Consider the following 22604-nt stretch of genomic DNA (forward strand, 5'->3'; position numbering starts at 1 on the left):
ATAATCTGAAAAATAGTCATTGTAAAATTCTAAATGCTATTACCGTTATTTATTTGTTTGTCAAATTTAGATACCGTCCATCTCATTCACTCATTCCTGACTAATTTTCAGAAAGAGTTCCTTTTCATCTGCATTCATTTCCCACTAAAAATAATGCAGCTCAGATATGACTTGCAATAATCATCTTCATGTCATCTGAGATTCAGCCAGATTTTGTGTCTTCTGCAGAAACCAAATTGCTTTGCCTAACCTGGAACAAGCATGCTTTAAGGCAGGGGTCTCCAACCTTGGCAACTTTAAGACTTGTGGACTTCAATTCCCAGAGTTCCTCAGCCAGCTTTGCTTTAAGGAGTCTTGTGTTTCTTTATGTTATATCATTTCCACCTAAGCCCCCAAAGGGAGGTTACAGCTGGCCTGGTGCAGGGGTCAGCAACCTGCGGCTCCGGAGCTGCATGTGGCTCTTTGAGCTCTCTGCTGTGGCTCCCTGTCAGGTGATCCCACCACTGGCTGCCCCCCCTCGCCCTCCCCTCCCAGTCACTCCTCACCTGGCCTGAGAAGGTAAGGGCAATGGCGGGGGTGGAGAAGCGGCCAGGGCAGAGACAGCAAGATACAGAGAGGGGGGGGGAGAGAGAGAGACATAGAGAGATACAAAGATAGAGGGAGGGGGGAGGGAGGGAGGGAGGCGAGAGATATGTCAAAGGAATTTTGTGGTTCCTGGTGTTTTTTAACAACTGGTTCTCTGCCCTAATGACCGGCTGGGTAGGCATGGCTAGAGGGTGGTCATGTGACTGTTGGAAGTGAGTGACATCGAGTTGGCCATGCCCACCCAGGTTTTGTGGCTCCCGGTGTTTTCTTTTCTGTGGGAAACGGGTCCAAATGGCTCTTTTTAGTATTTAAGGTTGTAGACCCCTAGCCTGGTAGCTTTGGAGTTGGGGAATATAAGAGCAATAGCTATTTCAGACATTCATTTATCCCAAAGGAGCATTATGAATTGAGGAGTACATGTATATATTCATCTTCTTAACAGCAGGTCGTTTTATTGACATATTTGTCCTGCCAATTTTTTTTTTCATTTTTACTTGATTATCCATCTTGGAGAAGGAGCGGGAAAGCCATAGTAGCACTGAATAACCTCATACCAAGGAGGGGTTAAGGAACTCCCATCTTTGGGCCTCCACGTCTTTGGGGTTGGAATTGGTCTGCAAAGAGGTTATATGCATATAAAGATTTTTTTGTAAAGAGTTTCCCTCCTAGGAAGTGGATACCCTCTGTAGTCTAGAAGTGAATGGCAAAAGGGTTTATGGTATTGGCATTGCAAGCAGCCTGCCTGAACCAGGTTTCTTCCTTCCTTTAATCTGCATAATCCACATTTCTTCAACATACAGAACTTGTACTTTTCTAAACAATCTTGGAATACCTCTGTTTAAAGTGATCTAACATGACTCTCACTCTTGCTATTGGAATATTGGATAACGTGTTCTGTGGAATTCAGTTTGCAGTTTCCATCACTAGGACCTTTCTACTTTTCTTTTAGCCCCCCCTTCCCCCCCCCCAAAAAAAACAATAGGATAAGGTTAGCATCTGTTATATGGGAAATCACGTTATGTCTACCAATGGAGACAGCAAAGCAAAGGAAATTTGTAATTTTGCCAACAGTTGCCTCCTGGGTTTCTCTTCTTTCGTAGCTTCTTGACATTCAGCATCAACCCTAGGAAACCTGATTAAAAATCTGAGTTTATTTATTTTATCTGCATCATTTAAACAATCAGTGTGGAATTGGAACAATCACTGGGTATGCAATGTTGTGTCAACAGTGATATTCCAGAGAGATAGACTAAGAAAGAGAGTATCAAGGTCGCCCAAGAACAACAGACCTATAGATGGATTGGCACAGCTCTCCCATCACCTCAAATTTGTCTTCAGGGTTAATTTTTTCCTAAGGATATTTTGATCCCTGTTTTTGAAAGCTGTACCCAAATGGCAGGTGGCATCGCATCCCCGATGTGAAGCTTCATTTGTTCACTTGGCAGAGCTGCAGTGGAGTGACAGGGTGCCAGCTCTGACAATGCACAGTTTCCTGTTGTGCAGAGATGGGAGAGAGAGAGAGGGAGGGAAAGGGAGGGAGGGAGGGGTGAAGAGAGAAAGTTAGAGAGAGAGGAAGAGAGAGAGAGAGAGAGAAACAGGATTTATATGCTCACTTTGGTATGGTGTTATTGAAAATGCACCCAACAGGAGTGCAGCAGGCTAAAAGGCTCGAGTGTGCCATGCAAGAGAGAATATATTTGTTTTGTTCTCTGGCCTTCCAAATTGGCAAGCCTGGAAAAAAGCTGGGAGGGCAGATAGGGACTCCTAATGCATCTGAGTTTGAATGATGCCATAGCGTGGCTTCTTCCAGCTGCAAGGATCCCTTGTCTCGCAGTTTGGGAATTCCAGCTGGGCTAGAGACTGTGGCAGAAGATGGAGGGAGATGCCACCATGGCATTTTAAAAGAAAAACAACGGGAGAAGAGCTATTACAGGAGTGAGTCAGGGAGATAAATAGCTTGGGTAGACAGTCCTTCACAGAGTGGCAATGAAAGAGACGATGATGTCTCTGTTGAAATGAAAACTTGCTGGCTGAAAATACAGCCCTGAGAAATAATAAAGAAAAATATGAACCTTGCTGGAATGGAGGGTTGCTATTCTTGATTTGATGTCCATGTCCAAGTAGGCCCTTCTGTTTCCATTGAGACAAACTTGGTTGAGCTCATAATTTGATCATTTTATCAGGTTTCAAAATTCATAGGTTCAGGATTTTATTATCATATGTAGTGGACATATTTGAAAGCTAGAGTCTATTGGAACAGAATTAAGATTTGGTTAGAGGAAATGACCCAACAACATATTGATTTAAAACCAGATATCCTACTGGATATCCTATTAGAGAAAATTAGCAAAGAAAATGTATATTTGATTATTCATATAATAACTGCAGTGAGGATAGTATTTGCGCAAAGATGAAAAGTAGAGAAAATCCCGTTGGAAGGGGAAGTAATTAAAAAAAAATTAGATTGTGCAGAAATGAATAGATTAACCTTGATGATTAAAGAGAAAGAAGATACAGAATATTTTAAAATATGTGGAAAATTGTATGTTTGGTTAGTAAAGAGAAATACCGTATTTTTCAGAGTATAAGACGCACCTACCTTTTTTGTTGAGGAAAAGAAGAAAAAGAAATCTCCCTCTGCCTCTGCCTCTGCCTCTGCCTCTGAGCAACTTTGCCTCGTTGCAGCAAACAGCCTACTTTACTTTCATTTTCGTTTTCGTTTTCAGCATAGCTTGATTAGCACAAAGAAAAAAAAATCTGCTCCAGCAATTTACCTCCTTGCAGCAAGCAGCAGAGCCCTGCACAAACAGCTGAGAGCAAATCAGCTGAGAGTCGGGAGGCCGATTCAATCAACTTGTGCTAATTAGGCTGTGCTGAAGCTGAAAGGAGCTGTTTTTTCTTGCTGTTTGCTTGCAAGGAGGTAACTGCTGCAAGGCAGAGGCCAAAGGGTGGGGGCCAGTGGGCGGATGGGGCTACATTTGGTGTATAAGATGCACCTAAATTTTCACCCCCTTTTAGGGGGAAAAAGGTGCATCTTATACTCCGAAAAATACGGTAGATATAGATTTTGATAACAAAATAGGAGGATATTATATTAAATGTATTGTAGTTAGGGAGAAATATTGTAATAGAGAAATGGAAATTATAAGGGAAGAAATGACGATAGGTGGAATAATTAAAAAGAAGAAGTTATTTAAGAAACACCGAGATGACACACAGAAGAATTGATGTATTATGTGTTTGTTTGTGTAAAAAAATATTTTAAAAAAAATTATGAAAAAAAAACAAACAAAATTTGTAGGTTTTGAAGTCCAAATAGCATTGTAGGTAAGTGAGGGAATAAGTTTTTGGTTGTTGTTTTTTTAACAGGGGCTAGATTTTGGGATTCGGTTCCTGGCCTCTCTAGTTCCTCTTTAACACAGAGGAAAAGATTTTCAAAACTTTGAATGTAAAGGCAAGCCAGAGGTTAAAGGCATCTGATAGAATGATTCATTTGACTGTGGGGGTTGTCTTTTGATTGTAATAATGGGATTATCGGTATGTGTGAATCTGTTCTTTCAAATCAAGGAAAATCACTTCAGGCGAGATAGCAATAGCACTTATATTTATATACCACTTTACAGTGCTTTATGGCTCTCTCTAAGCGGTTTACAGAGTTAGCATATTGCTCCCAACAATCTGGGTCCTCATTTTGCCGATCTCGGAAGGATGGAAGGCTGAGTCAACTTTGAGCCTGGTGAGATTCAAACTGCCAAATTGCAGGCAGCCGGCAGTCAGCAGAAGTAGCCTGTAGTACTGCACTCAACCACTGCGCCACCGCGGCTCATGTTAACTCTGATGGTGCCTTATCTTCTAATCTAAGGACTATTTATATGTTCCTATCATCAGGAGATGCTGCTATCCTGAAGTGCTGAAGCCATTTCAGGAAAACGGGTTGCTAGGATCAGCTTCCTTAGGAAAATCCAGAAGCGTTTCCTAGCTGGATTTTTAAAAAAAATCTAATTGGTTCCTGGGTGTAGCAATTAATTATGGCTGAACTAGATGCCCTGCTGAGGCTATTAGACTCTAATCTAGAGTGATGTTTTTACAAAAATAGACAGTTTCATTTTGCAGAAGGATAGGCTTTCCACCTGAGTGCTTGCTGAAAAAACACTCCTCTTAGCAATGACGGTGGTCCCATTACTAAAAAAAAAAGTCCTCATCTTACAACAGTTCATTTAGTGGCCATTCAAAGTTACAACAGCACTGAAAAAAATTACTTATGACAGATTTTCACATTTACGACTGTTGCAGTATTCCTGTGGTCACATAATGAAAATTCAGATGCTTGGCAACTGATTCATATTTATAGCAGTTTCAGTGTCCCAATGTCATATGACCCCATTTTGCGACCTTCTGTCAAGAAAAGTCAAAGAAGAAGCCAGATTCACTTAACAATCGTGTTACCAACATAACAACCGCAGCGATCCCCTTAACAACTGTGGCGAGAAAGGTCATAAAATGGAGCAAAACTCACTTAACAACTGCCTTGCTTAGCAACAGAAATGTTGGGCTCAGTTGTGGTCTTAAGTCAAGGACTACTTGTACAACGGGAATAAATTCCTCATAAATTCTTTTCTGGGGATTTCATGAAACTCGGGAATTTAAGGAGGCTGCAAATGACTGGAGAGATTATCATGCCCTGAACGCAAGGTTCAGCAGGTTCTGACAGGTTCTGGAGAACCAGTAGCGGAAATTTTGAGTAGTTCAGAGAACCGGCAAATACCACGTCTGGCTGGCCCCAGAGTAGGGTGGAAATGGAGATTTTGCAATATCCTTACCCCAGGAGTGGGGAGGGAATGGGGATTTTGCAGTATCCTTCCCCTGCCACACCCACCAAACCAAACCACATCACGCCCAAGCCACGCCCACAGAACAGGTAGTAAAAAAAATTGAATTTCACCACTGCCTGAACGAATGAATTTTCCTACCATCCCTTGGTCTAAACACATCTAAGAAGACTACCATCCTCCCTATGAGAAATTCTCCAAAATTCTCTCATCTTGTGAAATATTTTTAAAGCAAAATCTCTTAGATTAAAAAAAAAGGTACAGAACATAGAATAACAGAGTTGGAAAGGACCTTGAGGTCTTCTAGTCCAACCCCGTACTCAAACAGGAGACCTATACCAATCCAGACAAGTGGCCATCCAGGCTCTTTTTTAAAAGCCTCCAGTGATGAGGCATCCACAGCTTCTAAAGGCAAGCTGTTCCACTGGTTGATTGTTCTTACCGTGAGGAAATTTCTCCTGAGTTCTAGCTTGCTTCTCTCCTTGATTAGTTTCCACCCATTGCTTCTTGTCTTGCCATTTGGTGCGTTGGCGAATAGGTTGACCAACTCATTTTTTGTGGTAGCCCCTCAAATATTGGAACACTATTTTTTTTTTTAATTTGATTTATATGCCGCCCTTCTCCAGAGACTCAGGGCGGCTTACAATGCGTTAAGCAATAGCCTTCATACTTTTGTATATTTATACAAAGTCAGCTTATTGCTCCCACAAACTGAGTCCTCAATTTACCTACCTTAGAAAGGATGGAAGGCTGAGTCAACCTTGAGCCTGGGGAGATTCGAACTAGCAATAATTGCAGGCAGCTGGTGTTAATCACAATGCTTTTAGTCTGCTGAGCCACCAGGCTCTTTTATCGTGCCTATGTCTAGTCTAATGAAAAAAACTTCTTGTCAGTAGACTAGACATACCCAATTCATAAGTTTTAGCCTCCAGAGTTCTTCATAGCTTTTTGTCTCCAGAAATGGGGCCTTTTTCTGCTAAGTACTAGTAAGTCCAACCACCCCTGCATTTTGGCTCCAGAGTGGCAACAGGATGCTCATGAAATGCTCACTAGCTGGGTAGAGCATCATTGCCTCCTGCAATCCTTCCAACAGCTGCTGCTCTTGCTGTAGATTAATAGCTATTCTATTCTAATTGACCAGTTCTTCTAATAACGTTATAGATATTAATTCCTACGGAAGGACAAAGGAAGAAGTGTGACTGGAGTGGATACAGATAGTCCTCGAGTTATGACCATACTTCAGCCTGGCAATGACAGTCATGCATTGTGACTGTCATAAAGTGGATCACCACATGACCAGACCTGATTTTACAACCTTTTTTTGCAGTGATAATTAAGTGAATACGGCAGCCATTAGTTGAATCCATTGTTCGCTATAGGGCAGGGGTGTCAAACTCAATTTCATTGAGGGCCGCATAAGGGTTGTGTTTGACCTTGGGGAAGTGAGGTGTGTGTGTGTGTGTGTGTGTGTGTGTGTGTGTGTGAGCAGGGTGGGCATTGGCATCAACATCACTCATGTCGCGGGCACCTGTGGTGGCCCAAGCGCTCTGCCAATGAAAACAGGCTTCTGAGGTCTATTTTTGGCTGTGACAGCCTCTTGCAACACTCTGCCAGTGAAAACGGACCTTAGGAGGGCCTCCTGTGGCCCTCCCGAGCTCCATTTTTGCTGGCAGAGGCACCACGGGCCAGTCCTTCACTGTTTCCAGGGCAACGCTATAGAGCACTGCACACCAGAACAACTAGACACAAGAACAGTTTTTTCCCGAATGTCATCACTCTGCTAAACAAATAATTCCCTCAACACTGTCAAACTATTCACTAAGTCTGCACTACTGTTAATCTTCTCATCATTCCCACCACCCATCTCCTTCCACTTTATGATTGTAATTTTGTTGCTTGTATCCTTACGATTTATATTGATATTGTTTCCTGATTGCTTATTTGTACCCTATGACTATCATTAAGTGTTGTACCTTATGATTCTTGATGAACCTATCTTTTCTTTTATGTACACTGAGAGCGTATTACCAAGACAAATTCCTTGTGTGTCCAATCACACTTGGCCAATAAACTATTCTATTCTATTCTATTCTATTCTATTCTATTCTATTCTATTCTATTCTATTCTATTCTATTCTATTCTATTCTATTCTATTCTATGTGTGTGTATTTATATATTTGTGTGTGTGTGTGTATATATATGTATGTATATGTATATATGTGTGTATACCCACCCACCCACATACACACACATATATACTTACATAGACACATGGCTGAAAAGCTTACTGGGAAAAAATGGGTGAGTCATATTCCCCTCTATACAATTATTTATATAGGTAAAGCCTGTTTAGAGATTATGCAATCCATACGCTACAATTTGATGTCTGTTTCCTCATGCAGTACATCAAGCTGGTACTGTAATGCTTCAGTGTTATTTGCAGAGGAAAAGGGAGAAATAAGCAAGTGCACCGATTATTGGGATTGTCAGAGTATGAAATACGTTGCACAACTCCAGATGAGCCTGCTGGGACTCTGTACTTCATGCCCCAAAGGCAGGAGAAAACCTCTGGGGGAAATTGTTGCTGTTTAACAAATGTCCTGTTTTGATTAATATTCCTTTCCAAGACCCCCATTGCTGTTTTACAAATGACTTAATGCCCTTCAACTGGACAAACAAATCAAAGTAAACCTTTATTTATTTATTTATTATTTCAATTTATATGGCTGTCCATCTCAAATTCATGATTCCGGGTGGCCCCATAAAACGACCCCAGCAGAATAGTTAATAAAAACATCATTTATGGAGAATGGATTCTGATGTTAATAGAAATTTATGCTGTAGAAAAAAAAACCAATTGGTTACTTTGCCCTGCTGGTATGCATTTTAATCATATTGTACTTGCTTTTTTGTGCACAAAGAGTTGGTTTTGGGGTTTTTTTTCACTTCTCTTTTTCTCTTTCTCTTTCTGCTGCCCTTCTGCTGCGGTCTGAATTTTCCAGGAGGTGGAGGTCAGTATAGATTTTTTTTTTTATCAGTCCTGTACCATCTTCCTTCCTTTTGTCTTCTCTTAGTCTGGCCTAACCTCTCTTTTAAACTTTTTAAATAACTTTTAAAATATTTAAATTTGTCTTATGAATTTGGGGTGTTTTAAATTTCGTTTCCAGGCCAATTATTTAATTGTATTTTAATGGTTTTTTAACATTTATATTATATGTATTTTATTTGGCTGTTCACTGCCCTGACTCCTTGGGAGTAGGGCGGTATACAAATTCAATTAATAATAATAATAATAATAATAATAATAATAATAATAATAATAATAAAAAATAACAATGCTTTGGATTGGGTTGCTTTTAAAGGTCATTCTCAGTGGTGGAACATGGTCCATAAAAAACTGGCTAGACCCAGGAGTGGGATTCAGCCGGTTTAAACCGGTTCGGGAGAACCGGTAGTTTTGATGATCAGCTGAGAGCAAACTGGTTCGCTCCAACAATCAGTTGGGCCAGCTCACCCGCCCCTGCACTATACCGACCTATATTTCCTTTGTTTGAAGCCCAACTGATAGGCGCAGCAGAGTGGATTGCCGTGCCTCAGCGAACCGGTTTGTTACACCAGTTGAATCCCACCTCTGGCCAGACCCTCCTGCCTGCTGCAGATTGCGTATAAATTCTGATAAAACGCAAATTGCTGAAAGTCTATGTGCTGTCTCCAAATCATCTCCACAGCCAATTCACAGATCTGAGTCGGGCCTCTTGCTACTTTCTTTCTATCCAGTCCTTTTGAGAAGCAGCAATTTTGACACTTCCCAAAAAAAAAAAAAAAAAGCCGTTTGGATGGGAACAAAAAGCTTCTCTCTCCAAGCCAGCCTCTAATTTTAAAGATTGGCAGGAGAAATGGAGAGCGATGTGCAGCACCTTGTCATCTTCCCTTAAAGAGGCTGCTGCCTGGAGTCAAAATATCTCCTTTTATACTCAAGTCCACCCACCTCCTTCTCCCCCCTCATCCCTTCAAAGAAAATGGTGCTTGGCAGAAATGCCACCTTTGAGCTATCGCAAAGAAAGCTTATTTTAGACATCATACTTCCCTTTGTTTTCCATCATAACGTTTAAGACGGCATGAAAACCAGCGCAGACATCACCCCATCTCGCTTACAAAAGCAAACAGCTATGAATATTATGACACGTTATGTAGGGCATCGTTTAAGATAAATGCAACTTTTTCCTTTCAGACAACCGCTTGTCTCTGTGATCATTTTCTCGTTCTCATTGCAGGTTCCTCATTGAAGTAGATGGTTTACGTTAGCATTTTTGTTTTGATGCCCGGTTCTCTTAAAATACGTTGCAGGTTGACAATGCTGTCAGTATGTTAAGTGTAAATCAAAAGATCTTGTAGACTGGGGAGGTTGTTCTACAAGGTTGTGCAGATCCCTTGCAAATACCTTCGGCAAGCATGTCTTGCAAAAAAATATTTACATGTTTTTATGGCTGTCCTTTGCTTATTGACAATTTTCTCCTTTTACCTGTAGACTAGTAAAACTGTTCGCCACCATGGCAAGGTTATCAGTTTCCATCATATAGAAATTTAATTAGGAAACGTGGCTTTTTTAACTACACAAGATCACATGTGGAAATTGAGGAGAGGAAAAAAAAAACACACACAGTGATGTTCCAAAAAGTATCACGTCAATCAATTCTGAGCTTCAGCAAAAAAAAAAAGATTGGCGATGAAACAGAGTGGCAATCCTGTACCCCGAGGGCTGCACCATTAAACCATTTTTATTTTGTTCTTCTGGCTGAGTGAGCATGTTTATCTTTAATTGCACAAGACTTTCAAACCAGAAAATGTTGAATTGATTTTCAATGGGCTGTTATTTTGTTTTGTGGCTTGCCACTTTGGGAAAGTCTCATTAAAAATTATAAGAGGGATGAGGATACGGCCTGATGTTCTGGAACTCCTGGCTTAAACATTCTTAATTGAACATGGGCAGATTCCCTGGGTTAGATTTTGTCCATTTCCTTTTCTTTGTGCGGCTTCTTTTTAATCTCCTTTACATTCTTCTTGTGCAACAAAATTAGATCCAACAGAAACCTTAGGCAGATCATGGTTTCTGTTTCTGGAATTAGGTCTATCAAGAAAGTACAGATAGTCCTTGACTTATGACCACAATTGAGCTCAAAATTTCTATTGCTAAGCGAGACAGTTATTAAGTGAATTTTGCCCCATTTTGTGACCTTTCTTGCCATGGGCGTTAAGGGAATCACAACAGTTGTCAAGTTAGTAACACGATTGTAAAGTGAAATCTGGTTTCTCCTTTGACTTTGCTTGTCATAAGGTCGCAAAAGGGGATCACGTGAACCTGGGACACTGCAACCGTCATAAATATGAGTCAGTTGCCAAGTGTCTGGATTTTGATCATGTGACCATGGGGATGCTGCAACAGTCAAAAGTGTGAAAACGGTCATGAGTCACTTTTTTTTCAGGAATGTTGTAACTTCAAAGGGTCCCTAAACATACTGTTGTAAGTCAAGGACTACCTGTATCAGATATTGCACCCTCTGAATTAATGTTCCTTCTAATGCAGTTTATCCCAATTCAGTACTCTTTGGATGTGTTAAAACTAGAGATTTCCCTCTACTTCCAGTCCTATAAAGCTGTGCCCAAGATTTCAAATTTCAAATCTTTATTGTCAGTGCGCAACCTATGTACAATGAGATTGGTTGAGCTCCCTCAGTGCACACACACCCCCAACACAATACAACTCACAGTGAAGACAGAAAATCCCTAACCCAATAAATCATATTAACAAAACACCCAGTCCTATTGCATCAGTGTGAACATGTTACACGTTGCACCGGCCCTGCAAGTCCATCATACTATGTAGTTATGATGTTATTTCGCATTCAGGAGTCTGACAGCTCATGGATAAAAACTGTTCTTCAGCCTGTTTGTGCAGCATGCTTCTCTCTCCTTCCCGATGGTAAGAGGGTGACCAGGGTGAGAGTTGTCCCTGAGAATTGACCAACACTTTTGATTTACTGGCCTTCTGAATAACCAGATGTTTTTATTGCCGACATTTTGTATGGTCTAACAGTTAACTTGTTCTTTTTTTCCTTCTCCCTAACAGGATGACTACATCAAGAGCTGGGAAGATAATCAGCCAGTAGATGAGGGTAATTTTCTCCTCCTTTTTATAGTGCTTTTTTTTTTTAGTGTTGTTGCCTCCAAGAAAAAAATGGCTGAAGTTGCTTGGAAAGAAATTACTGCAAATTACTGAGACCGAAGAGAAATTGAACTGCTTGTTATCCATTCTGTAAACATTTGAAAATAACTGCATGCCAGGATGATCCTACAGACAAATGTAAAGAAAAATGTTCTGCTTTCTTCTGTTTTATCAGCCAGGAGTGCATTTTACAAATTGCAACATTCCTTGTAGATGAAGGCTATTATTTTCCTTTTTATCTTTAACGTTTGGTCTTTCTTTTTTTTTTGGAAAAGAGCCAATTTAAATATTGGGACATATCGAGTCCCAGGAGTCACGAATGGATTCCAATTTTTCTTCTCGATAGATAAAAATCCATCTCTCTTGAATGGCTTCCTTTGTGGTTTTATATTTTCTAGTAATAGACCTGTTCCGTTTCTTTTTTCCAATTGTGTTGGGAAAAAGTCTTGTTGTATAACATATATTACAAACGGAACACAGAGGCTTGTAGTTCTCCCTGTGTTAATTTAATTATAATGCCCTCTAACAATATGCTGTTGAATATTTGTATTTAGGATTTGCTATAAACAATAATAATAAAAAAATCCTTTGGGCATTAACATTACATTTTGAACTCCAGAGTTGCAACTGTTACAACTTACATTCATATACAATCTACCTGCTATTGTGTATCCTCAAAATGATTGAATTGGGACTTGGACACAGATTATTTTTCCTGTTTCTTTCCCTGCTCTGGAATTCAATAGACTTGGCTGTCCATAGCTGTTCATACATGGTTATTTTGTGAGTGAATTTAGATTGTGTTCCAGGTTTTAATTGACTGCAGTTCAATCCTATACAGGTCTATTCAAAAGTAAGCCCTGTCATTTTTAATGGGGATTATACTCCCTGTTAGATTATTGTACAATCGAAGTGCTAGTCTTTTGTTTGTTAAGTGTGGTGGGGCTGCAGTAAACCATTGGTTTAGTTTTTTGGTGGGGCAGGTGTTTAGTAAGGCGGAATGTCTGCTAAATGGCAAAAACAAAGATTTTCGAGACCAAAAACAAATTTGTTCATGACAGAGTTTACTTTACCAATAAATCAATATTGAAGGGAAGAGAGAACATTCTTCAGACAGTTTAATCAAATAAATAGCTCTGTTGTTTGGAAAGAATTCATTATTGCCTGAAATTTGGACAAAACTCAGTTCCGGTGAAAACGAGTCATATTGACCTAACTAGTTAATTCCCAGGAGGTTAAATTTTGCCCCAAACAAACACAACCAAGCATAAGGTTAAACTAATTTAACCAGTCCATCATATCAGGCAATCTCCAAAGTCCCAGTCTTTGTCCTTCAAAAGGAAGGAAGAGAAAGAAAAACTGAAAAAGCAAGTTTCTCCATTAGAGAAGTATCTCAAGGCCCACCAAAACAGAAAAGACCTCTTAAGCACTGATTGATTAGGGTGGCTCAACCAACCTGTTGCTATCTACCAGGCCAACAGGAAAGGTTTACCAATGCAATGTAATTTTGCTAGCTCTATTCTGGTTCTGGAGCTCATAAGATGCTAGGACTAGGTACTTTGCTTATTGAAAACATATGCATGTACTTTGAATTCTGAAAATATTGTCAGTGTATAAAAAATTATGAGCTGGAATAGCCATAACAACAAGTCAGCCAATGGGAACTGTTTGGTGACTAAAAAACAAGGTCTGTTGTGAGCAATGGGAGATGGCTCAGAGCCTGGGCGTAGCTTAGTTTCACTGGTCTGTATATATATATAAGGCTTCTATGATTGCGTCTGTGCTTCTGGATTCTGAATTCTGAGTTCTGGTTCTGGCTTCTGCTACATGGGTATTGTATACATGCATCATGCTTTATATTACTGTATATAAAGAAGTTTCTTCTATAAATTAATCCTGCTGAATTATTTACTTGTGTGCTGGCTAGATTGCTGCAGACTCTGACAAATATTTACTGTGATCATGGACAATGCCTGCTGATGGAGGTTTGACAAGGCTAGCGGCTGTGGGAACGGGATTATGGTTTATGTGAGTGATGGAAGCCAACCATTTTTATATCTGTGCAGTTTATATTTTTATACAGGTTACAGTTTACGGTTCTTGGCTTCCTTTCCTTTTGCCATTTATTTGCTAGCATCTTGGAATTGAGATTTCACAATCCGTTGGTCCAAAAATACTGAGCAGGTGTACAGTATAAGAAATGAGAAGTTTGTTCAGCAGAAGCAAAGTGCTGAATTTTGAGTAAACGCCCACATTATAAAAATAAATAAATAAATAAAATAAAAGAGGGTGATACATTTTATGGAAGAAATGAAATGTTGTTTTTTAGCCATTTTGTTGTGTCCAGCTCTTGGTGACTTTATAGGCAAGTGCTCTCCATACTGCGCTCTCTAGCACAGCTTCTGTTCTGTCCCCAACCACACGCACACACACCAACCGAAGTTCAAGAGTTAAAGACCAAACCAGCCGGCAAAATCCTTTTCTTATGATAACGGAACTTGGCAACAACCTAGTGGCTGCCTGCCAAGAGTTTATTATTTACGAAGAGGAGAGATAACTTCTCCCCACTTCTGGTACATCAAAAGAAACAGCTCAATAATTACAAACAAGTCCAGAGATAATCCAGCAAAGTCTATAGCAAAAGTCCGGCAATTCAGAATGGCGTGGAAGCTTTCAGCTTTGTTCATCACAAGGTTTGACTGGCCACCACGCTCCCTTTTATATTCTGTGGGGTGTGGTCCAGTGACTCAGCCTAATCTCGGGCACGCCTTTTCTTCTGTTGTGCGCCCTTATCTCTGCGATGCTGGCGTGGATCCAGCCATGACTCATTACTCTCATCACTGTCCATCTGTGGCTACGTGGACGTGCTTGGCCCCGGCCCTATCTCTTGCCCTTCGGCGGACACCGAAGGCATTGCCAGAGAGGAGGGTCCTGGAGAGGGAGGCCTTGCCAACTCCTCTCCTTCACTCTCAGAGTCCTCTCCTACCGATGACACAGGCTCGGGTAACGGAGCCACAACAGCTTCTTTCAATTGTTGTATGTTCAACTTTGCATCAGATTTGATGTTAACAAGCCAGCGTGTTCTTTGCTTGCCCTTTTCTCTTTTTCTTCTTCTTTTCTTTTTTTACAAACATATCACATCAATGCGTGAACAGTGTGGCACCTGAGTGTCATACATTCTAATACAAATAAAACTAGTAAAATTAGTCATAGTTATTACATTCAATCAACTTATGTATTTCTAATAATAATACACAATGATAATAAATTGCAATCTATCATTATTCAATTATTCCATGTTTTCCCTTGTTACTTTTATTTTATTATATAACAGTGTCTATACTAACATCCCCCCTTCTCTTATTTCTATCACTTATTCTAACTTTTAATCATGTCACCTTTTACTGAAAAGCATTTTCTTTCTATCCTATCTAGCTTCTAGTCATGCCACCTACCTAAAAAAAAAAGAAAGAGAGAAAGAAAGAAAGAGAGAAAAGGAAAAGCAAATCAGAACAATGACAAAGAAAAGAAAAGAAATCATCTATCCATTGTCTCTTGCCCGCTTCAATACTTTAGTTGCTATGCTTTTTTTAATTTGCCTCTCACATTCCTCTCTGGGAGCTTTATCTCTATCTGTAACTGCTTCTTGATTATTCAATCTAGGTATTTCTCCCATCTCTACCCTCTTCCACTGCCTAATTTCCAAAATTTCTGCCTGGGCCCCTATCTGCTTGCCCCTTCTTCTTGTTCCACTAACCGTACATAAGGAGACAATGCAATATGAATGGATTGTTTGATGATTTCCTTAAAGGTACAACTGGTCTGTAGGATAACGTTTTTGGGAGCCACAATGCCATTGGATACCCGCTTGGCCATTTTTCCTTTTTCCTGTTTAGCTTTTGATTTAAAAATACATTCTTTCATTTTAAAAAAAATGAATACTTAGCATAATATAAAGTAACTGAATTGTACAATATTGGCTTTCTGTATATGTACAAGAGCTTTGCTGTTCATATACATTTCGGTCAAATAAGCTTCAGTTTTACTGTTTTGCTGCTTAGAAGGGAGGAAGGACGCAGCTGTATTTATTCATTTGTTTGTATTTTCTCTCTCATTTATTTCTAAATTACCTTTGATAACCTGGCATGTTTATAGCACAACAAACAATTCCTTAGACAGTCCAGCTTCAATTTGTTTAGAGCTTTATATCTTAAATTGAATACAACTTTGAGCTGAACTTGGAAAACCTCTGACAGATATTTATTTTAAATATAGGTAGTCCTTGACTTACAACAGTTCATTTACTGACCGAAGTTAGAAAGGCACTGAAAAAAGTGACTTTATGACTGTTTTTCACATTTAGGACCATTATAGCATCCCCATGGTCACAGGATCAAAAGTGAGATGCTTGGCAACTGACTCATACTTATGACAGATCATATGTCCTGAGGTCATATGATCCCCTTTTGCGACCTTTTGACAAGCCAAATCAATGGGGAAACCAGAGTCACTTAACAATCGTGTTACTAACTTAACAACTGCAGTGAGTCACTTAACCAACGTGGCAAGAAAGGTCGTAAAATGAGGCAAACCTCACTTAACAACTGTCTCACTTAGCAAAAGAAATTTTGGGCTCAATTGTGGTCGTAAGTCAAGGACTACCTGTACTGGGAATTGTTGTGGTCCGCCAGCAGCCTGCAGAGCTGGCAGCGGAGTCAGACAGTGATGTGGCTGAGGAAGAACATGGGCCAGTCCTGGAGGCTGGGGAAGGCCCAGATGAGGGCTCTGCATCGGAGGCAGAGATGGGGCCAGGGCCATCGGGGAATGATGTGCGGACTTTGGAGCCTCCAGAGGCTGACAGTAGAGAGGCAGAGGAACAGGAGGAGCCTGTTCCTAATGCACGTATGAGAAGAGCTGCCAGAAGGCAGGAGCAGCTAAAGCAGAGAGGACGACTCGGGAGTAGGGCCAAAAGATGATTGGACCCTCCCATAAGGCTTAAAAGATCAGCAACGGCTCTTGGCCTCTTTGCCGGAAACAACCGTTGAGAGAATTGCTTCTTGTTTGGCTGTAGTTATTTCTTCTGTTCCTGAACTGTTGCCAAGAAAAGCCTTTGGCAGTTTGCCTAATTATCCCAAGGTCAGAGATAAATTAAAGACTGGTGTTTTGAGGACTTTGCTTTCATTTAATTTAGAATACGCTGAGAATGAGTTAATTCTCAGCTGTTTTAATAAAATCTGTTTGTTTTTTGCATTTAATATCAACTACGTGGGCCTGGGTCACAACAGGAATGATATAGTCACAGCCTGGGTATCCCTTAGCAGCTAAGATGCTAACTGTTATACCGGTTAAACCTTCTGACTGCTCTTCAGGATTAGTCTCTCTTAAAACCCATTGCAGTAGTCAAGACAAATTATAGCCATGTCTGGATAACCGTTGGCAGGTGCAGCTTTCATAAAGTTTATCAGCACCATTGAAAATTAATATCCAGCTGGTACCATTTTGGTCCTGTAAATTGAAAGACTGTACAAACATTTCAGTCATTTTCAATATGTATTTTTTTCTTTTATTTAATATAAAGGAAAAAAAATCTTTCTGAAAAGGTTGATTTTTAAGACATCTGAAGAAAAGGAGAAAGATGGCTCCTTAGCTTCCAGATCTTGTAGATGATAGCTTCATCTTCTGTTAGTTCCTGCATTATATGGTAGAGCCAGAAGAATAATTTATTGCTTCTAAACAGTTTTGAAGTTCCCAATAAAGTGGAATACCATAATCTGTACATCAAGTCCAACATTGTATAATTGCAGTAGCCTTTGTTGACTGGCTAACTAAATTCCTAGATAGCTATGACCGTGGTGCTGGGGATGATGGGAACTGTATTCCATCCAGGTACCTATTATTAGGTAAGGGAAGCTACTGTAGAAAGACCTTACTGAGCTAGACAGACCAAGTTTTATCTTACTACAAAGCAGCTTTATATATTCAAGCAGTGAGAATATTTAGGCTCATCAATTACCGGCATTGGCAGACTTGGTACGTGAGATGTCAACATTTTTTAAAAAGCAACTTCCAGGGCTAAATTGAAGAGGAAGCATTGAATCACTAATCCTTTCATCAGCTTGTGAGATTCAGTTCAATCTAAAGCATGTCTTGCCTTTCCTGGAATATTAGGGTGTGTTTTTTTTCCCCTGAGCTTCAGAAAATTGTGCGAGAGCATCTGCCTGACAGCCTTTCTCTGCCTGTAATATTTGCTGGCTACAAACTCACAGATTGATTTTATTTTGCCAATGAAATTGGGAAGTTTAAAAGCTAGATCCGAGTGTTGTTTGTGATCCAAATCTAACAATTATTGCAGGCAATTAGTGATATGTAACTGGAGGCCCTGCAAATTTGGGTTATTGGTTAACCTCAAGAGATTTGTGCTGTCAGTACAATATGATATTATGGATAAGCGCTGTCATTCCGTGGCAGAGATCTTTTCAGTCAGTGGCTACATGCCTTGGGAGACTTCTGATAAACCGATCGGTCTTGCTGGATCAGAGCAAATGGGGGATTTTTTTATATTTCTAGATCGAGTCATGATGATTACTTACAGTGCTTAAATTTTGAGCCTAAATGTCTCTGATCCAGATTCAGATGCTCGTGACCATGCTCTTATCCACAGTTACTGTTTCCTGTGTTGTTTTTTTAATCCAAACTATAAAATGGGTTATGATTGAAGATGGGAAACAATATAAGTTGTTTTCATTCATTCTGGTTGTCAGACCTGCCACCACTTACACCTCTAAATAGAAATTGGCTCCATTTGCTGAGAAAAGCAGTTTTATTAGAAGTCAAGTGTATTGCAGCAATGCATAGCCAGAACTGTGAATTGCGCACCAAAATCTCTAAATTCAGCCTCACATCGCTGATTCCTCCCCCCCCCCCCCCGATCAGTCAGTTTCAAGCAAGATTTTGGAATGGTCAGTTCAAGCATAGATTGGTAAGCAGTTGCCTTCTCCCAGCTGGGTGACCTTGAGGCAGTGTCTCTGGGAGATGCAGCAGTTACTTTCATTTCCCCCCCAAGCATTCCTCCTCCCATCCACTTTCCTCAGACTTCATGGCAGACTGTCACCGCATGGTAGCGAAGCACAAGCAAGCGTAAGGTGGCAGCTGACACTGGTGGAACTTGGCCATTTACTGTCTGGGGAATTCTGGGAGTTGGAGTCCACGCATCTTAAGGTTCCCAAGTTTGAGAAACAGTGGTTTGCAGATATATGCTCTTTGCAAAACCAAGAAACCTTTGTACTTGTGAGCAAGCATCTCCATGTAAGGATGTGGATCCACTTATTTACCTATTAACCAAATATTCAGAGTTGCACTTAGCAAATACAAGTCCTTGAGATCTCCTACACTGAACAAATGCAATTTCTTCCACAGCATTTTAGCTTATATTGAAATAGGATCAGGATATAAATTCAACACATGAATAAATAATGTGGGTACATCATTTGAATATTATAAATAGCAGCCAGGGTATTAGAAAAGGGAAACAAAATTGACAATCAAACTGCTTTTAAAACAAATCGTGAGGTGACTTCCAGTTCCTGAGATTGTTGTATGAAACAGTACTGCACTATGTAACTAGGATTGCCTATAGCATGTTAGATGACAGTCTAGGTCAGTCGTGACAAACCTATAGCACGCCTGCCAGAAGTAGCACTCAGAGCTCTCTCTGCGGGCACGCGCACCATTGCCCCAGTCCAGTTCCATCACGTTTCTCCCACAGCGGGGAGAGAGAGGGGGAAGTAGGGAGGGAGAGAGGGGGGGATGGAGGGAAAGAGAGAGGAAGAGAGGGGAAGAGAGAGGGAGGGAGGGAGGGGAAGAGAGAGAAAGAAAGAGAGGGAGGGAGGGAAAGAGAGAGAGAAAAAGCAGGAGGGGAAGAGAGAGGGATGGAGGGAAAGAGAGAGGGAGAGAGGGGAAGAGAGAGGGGGAAAGAGAGAGGGAGGGAAAGAGAAATTATATTACAAAAGTTTTTTCCTTTTTATTGCTTTTTATTGTTGCTAAACGTAGTATTTCAAAAGCAGAAAAAAACAAAGGGGCATAAAAGTGCATTTATCATGTTTTTCTTAGGACAATTAGCTGAACTCTGCCTTGTTTATCATTATTTTAGGTAGCAAAACCTCATTATTCAGGTTTAAGTGTGCCGTGTTGGCACTTTGCAATAAATAAGTGGATTTTGGGTTGCAGTTTGGGCACTCGGTCTCTAAAAGGTTAGGGTTAGGGTTAGCGCTCCCCGTGCTTTTGGCACGCGATGGCACGGTGGGCCTGGTAGGCCCGTTTTTTGTCCTCCCCAAGCTCCAGAGGTTTTCTTGGAGCCTGGGGAGGGCGAAAATGGCCTTCCCCACTCCCTCCCCCCGGAGGCCCTCCGGAGGCCAGAAACAGTCCGTTTCCCGAATTCCGATGGGACCGGAAGGCCCGTTTTTTGCCCTCCCCAGGCTCCTAGAAACCTTCTGAGCTAGGGCAACACTCACGTGCCCACAGATATGGCCACCTGTGGCACATGTGCCACAGGTTCGCCATCACGGTATAGGGTTTCCTGCCTGAGCAAGGGGTTGGACTATAAGGCCTCCAAGATCCCTTCTAACTCTTATTCTGTTAGGGTGAGTGATATTTTGGATCCCACACTTAGTGTAGGATGACACATGTTCTCTTTGCCGCTTGCTTTAGGTCTGGACACCACAAAAGATCCTTGCCAGAAGATCAAATGCAGCCGGCATAAGGTGTGCATTGCCCAGGGTTACCAGAGGGCCATGTGTATCAGTCGCAAAAAACTGGAGCACCGGTAAGAAATCCATTAAGTTATACATTAATTCCTGATTGAGTGATTTGGCTTTTCAGATATTTTTTTGATATAAAGATAGTCCTCGACTTACAACAGTTTATTTAGGGATCGTTCAGAGTTACAACAATATTGGAAAAGGTGATTATGACCGTTTTTCACACTTATGACCATTGCAGCATCCTCATGGTCACATGATCAAAATTGAGAAGCTTGGCAACTGACTCACATTTATGACATTTGCAATGTCCCGGGGTCACGTGATCCCCTTTTGTGATTTTCTGGCAAGCAATGTCAATGGGGAAGCCAAATTCACTTAGCAACCGTGTTGCTAATTTAACAACAGCAGTGATTCACTTAACAACTGTGACAAGCAACCTCATAAAATGGGGCAAAACTCACCTAACAATTGTCTGGCTCAGCAACGGAAATGTTGGACTCCGTTGTGGTTGTACGTCGAGGACTATCTGTAAGCAAATATTTTAAGGCCAGTTGGATTTATGACCACTCTAGAGAAGGTGGAGTTATTGACATTCAGGGCAGAAATAACCAAATCCTTCATATAATAGTCTAAACCAGTCATTTTCAACCTTGGAAGCTTGAAGATGGGTGGACTTCAACTCCCAGAATTCCCCAGCCAGCGCTGCTGGCTGGGGGATTCTGGGAGTTGAAGTCCTCCTATCTTTAAGTTACCAAGGTTGAGAAACACTGGTCTAGACCAGTGTTTCTCAACCTATGTGTTGTAGCACACAAGTGTTGTCATGGTCTTGTTTCTTGTATGCCAGGAGATTTTTGTCTTGTGTTATTTTGTTGTTGTTGTAGTATGTATATTTTGATAATCCATATATTCAATACAGTGCAGATATTCCTTCCTCCTGAACTGGGTCTATTTAAAAATGCATACATACATACATACATACATACATACATACATACATACACACACACACACACATACATACACATACATATATATATTTATACATACATGTGTGTGTGTGTGTGTGTGTGTGTGTGTAGGTCTTTGGTTATTCGGGTCTTCTCCCACGTAAAATTGGAAGTGTCTTGGCAACGTTTCGACGAAGTCTCATTCGTCCTCTTCAGGCTGGTGTTCTCGGCTTCGTGCTTCCAGGAGCAATTATATATATATATATATATATATGTACATACATACAATTAATAATTTTTGGTGTACCAAAGAACTCCTGCTACATTACATATTTTGCCATGGATTCCAGAAGCTTGAAAACCATTGATCAAAGCAAGAAGAACAAACAGCTTTTGTCCGTAGGATTTGAGGATTAGATTGAATTTGTCCAGAGATATATTGTAGCTTTTAAAATATAAAATTATTTACACTTAACAACTTATTATATGTTAGATGGAAATTGAGAGAAGTGTTTAAATAATTTTTTTTAAAGATTTTGTTATTTGTTCAAAATTAGAGAGCAGTTGTACCATTATTGGGTGGGGTGAGGTACCGTGTTTCCCCCAAAATAAGGCCCTGTCTTATATTTTTTTGAACCCTGAAATAAGCACTAGGCCTTATTGCCATGCACTCAAAAGCCCGATTGGGCTTATTATCAGGGGATGTCTTATTTTGGGGAAAAACAGGGTAGAAAAGTGATGGGTGAATGAATGATTGAATGGGTAAAAGAATGAATGGATTAATTAATTAATTAATTAATTAATTAATTAATTAATTAATTCTGGGTTTATAGATGATGTTGAACTTCTATTTCATTATCCTTTAGAGAGCTGTATGCAACATTAGCCAGATTAAGAGTTAGCATAGTATATCAAATGCCACATTTTATGTCTCTTAAATCTTTCCTTCCCACCTCAAATCAGAGAACTGATATTTTTGGTCCCATTCCCCCCGGATGACTTAGAAGAGGTGCTAGGAAGTTGTACTTTTGATGCCTAACATCTGAGGAACCAAGATTGGGAGACCCTAATCTAAGAAGTTCAAAATTATTCCTTCAGTTTGATAAAAGTGTTAATGATATTTGCCATCTAGCGCTGTTGGTCTTCCGTGACTTGGAATCTGGGAGCGTGTACACTTTTACTGAAGAAGGAAATAAGATATTGCCACATCCTGTCCTGAATAAATAAAAGGAATGCCAACCTTTCATCTTGTATCTTTTT

The 22604-nt window shown here is 40.4% G+C and overlaps 1 protein-coding gene across 1 annotated transcript in view; it reads left to right on the forward strand.

Moving 5' to 3' along the window:
* The window catches only part of SPOCK2 (SPARC (osteonectin), cwcv and kazal like domains proteoglycan 2), a 117992-nt gene that overhangs the window by 58988 nt on the left and 36400 nt on the right, over positions 1–22604 (forward strand). Inside the window, exons 2-3 of the mRNA XM_034426000.3 lie at positions 11543–11588; positions 20345–20459. Coding sequence (XP_034281891.1) covers positions 11543–11588; positions 20345–20459 — 161 coding nt within the window. The remainder of the gene's footprint in view (positions 1–11542; positions 11589–20344; positions 20460–22604) is intronic.

Source organism: Pantherophis guttatus, chromosome 6, assembly GCF_059756535.1.
Source record: "Pantherophis guttatus breed Tessera chromosome 6, ASM5975653v1, whole genome shotgun sequence".
In the NCBI taxonomy this organism is placed as follows: domain Eukaryota; kingdom Metazoa; phylum Chordata; class Lepidosauria; order Squamata; family Colubridae; genus Pantherophis; species Pantherophis guttatus.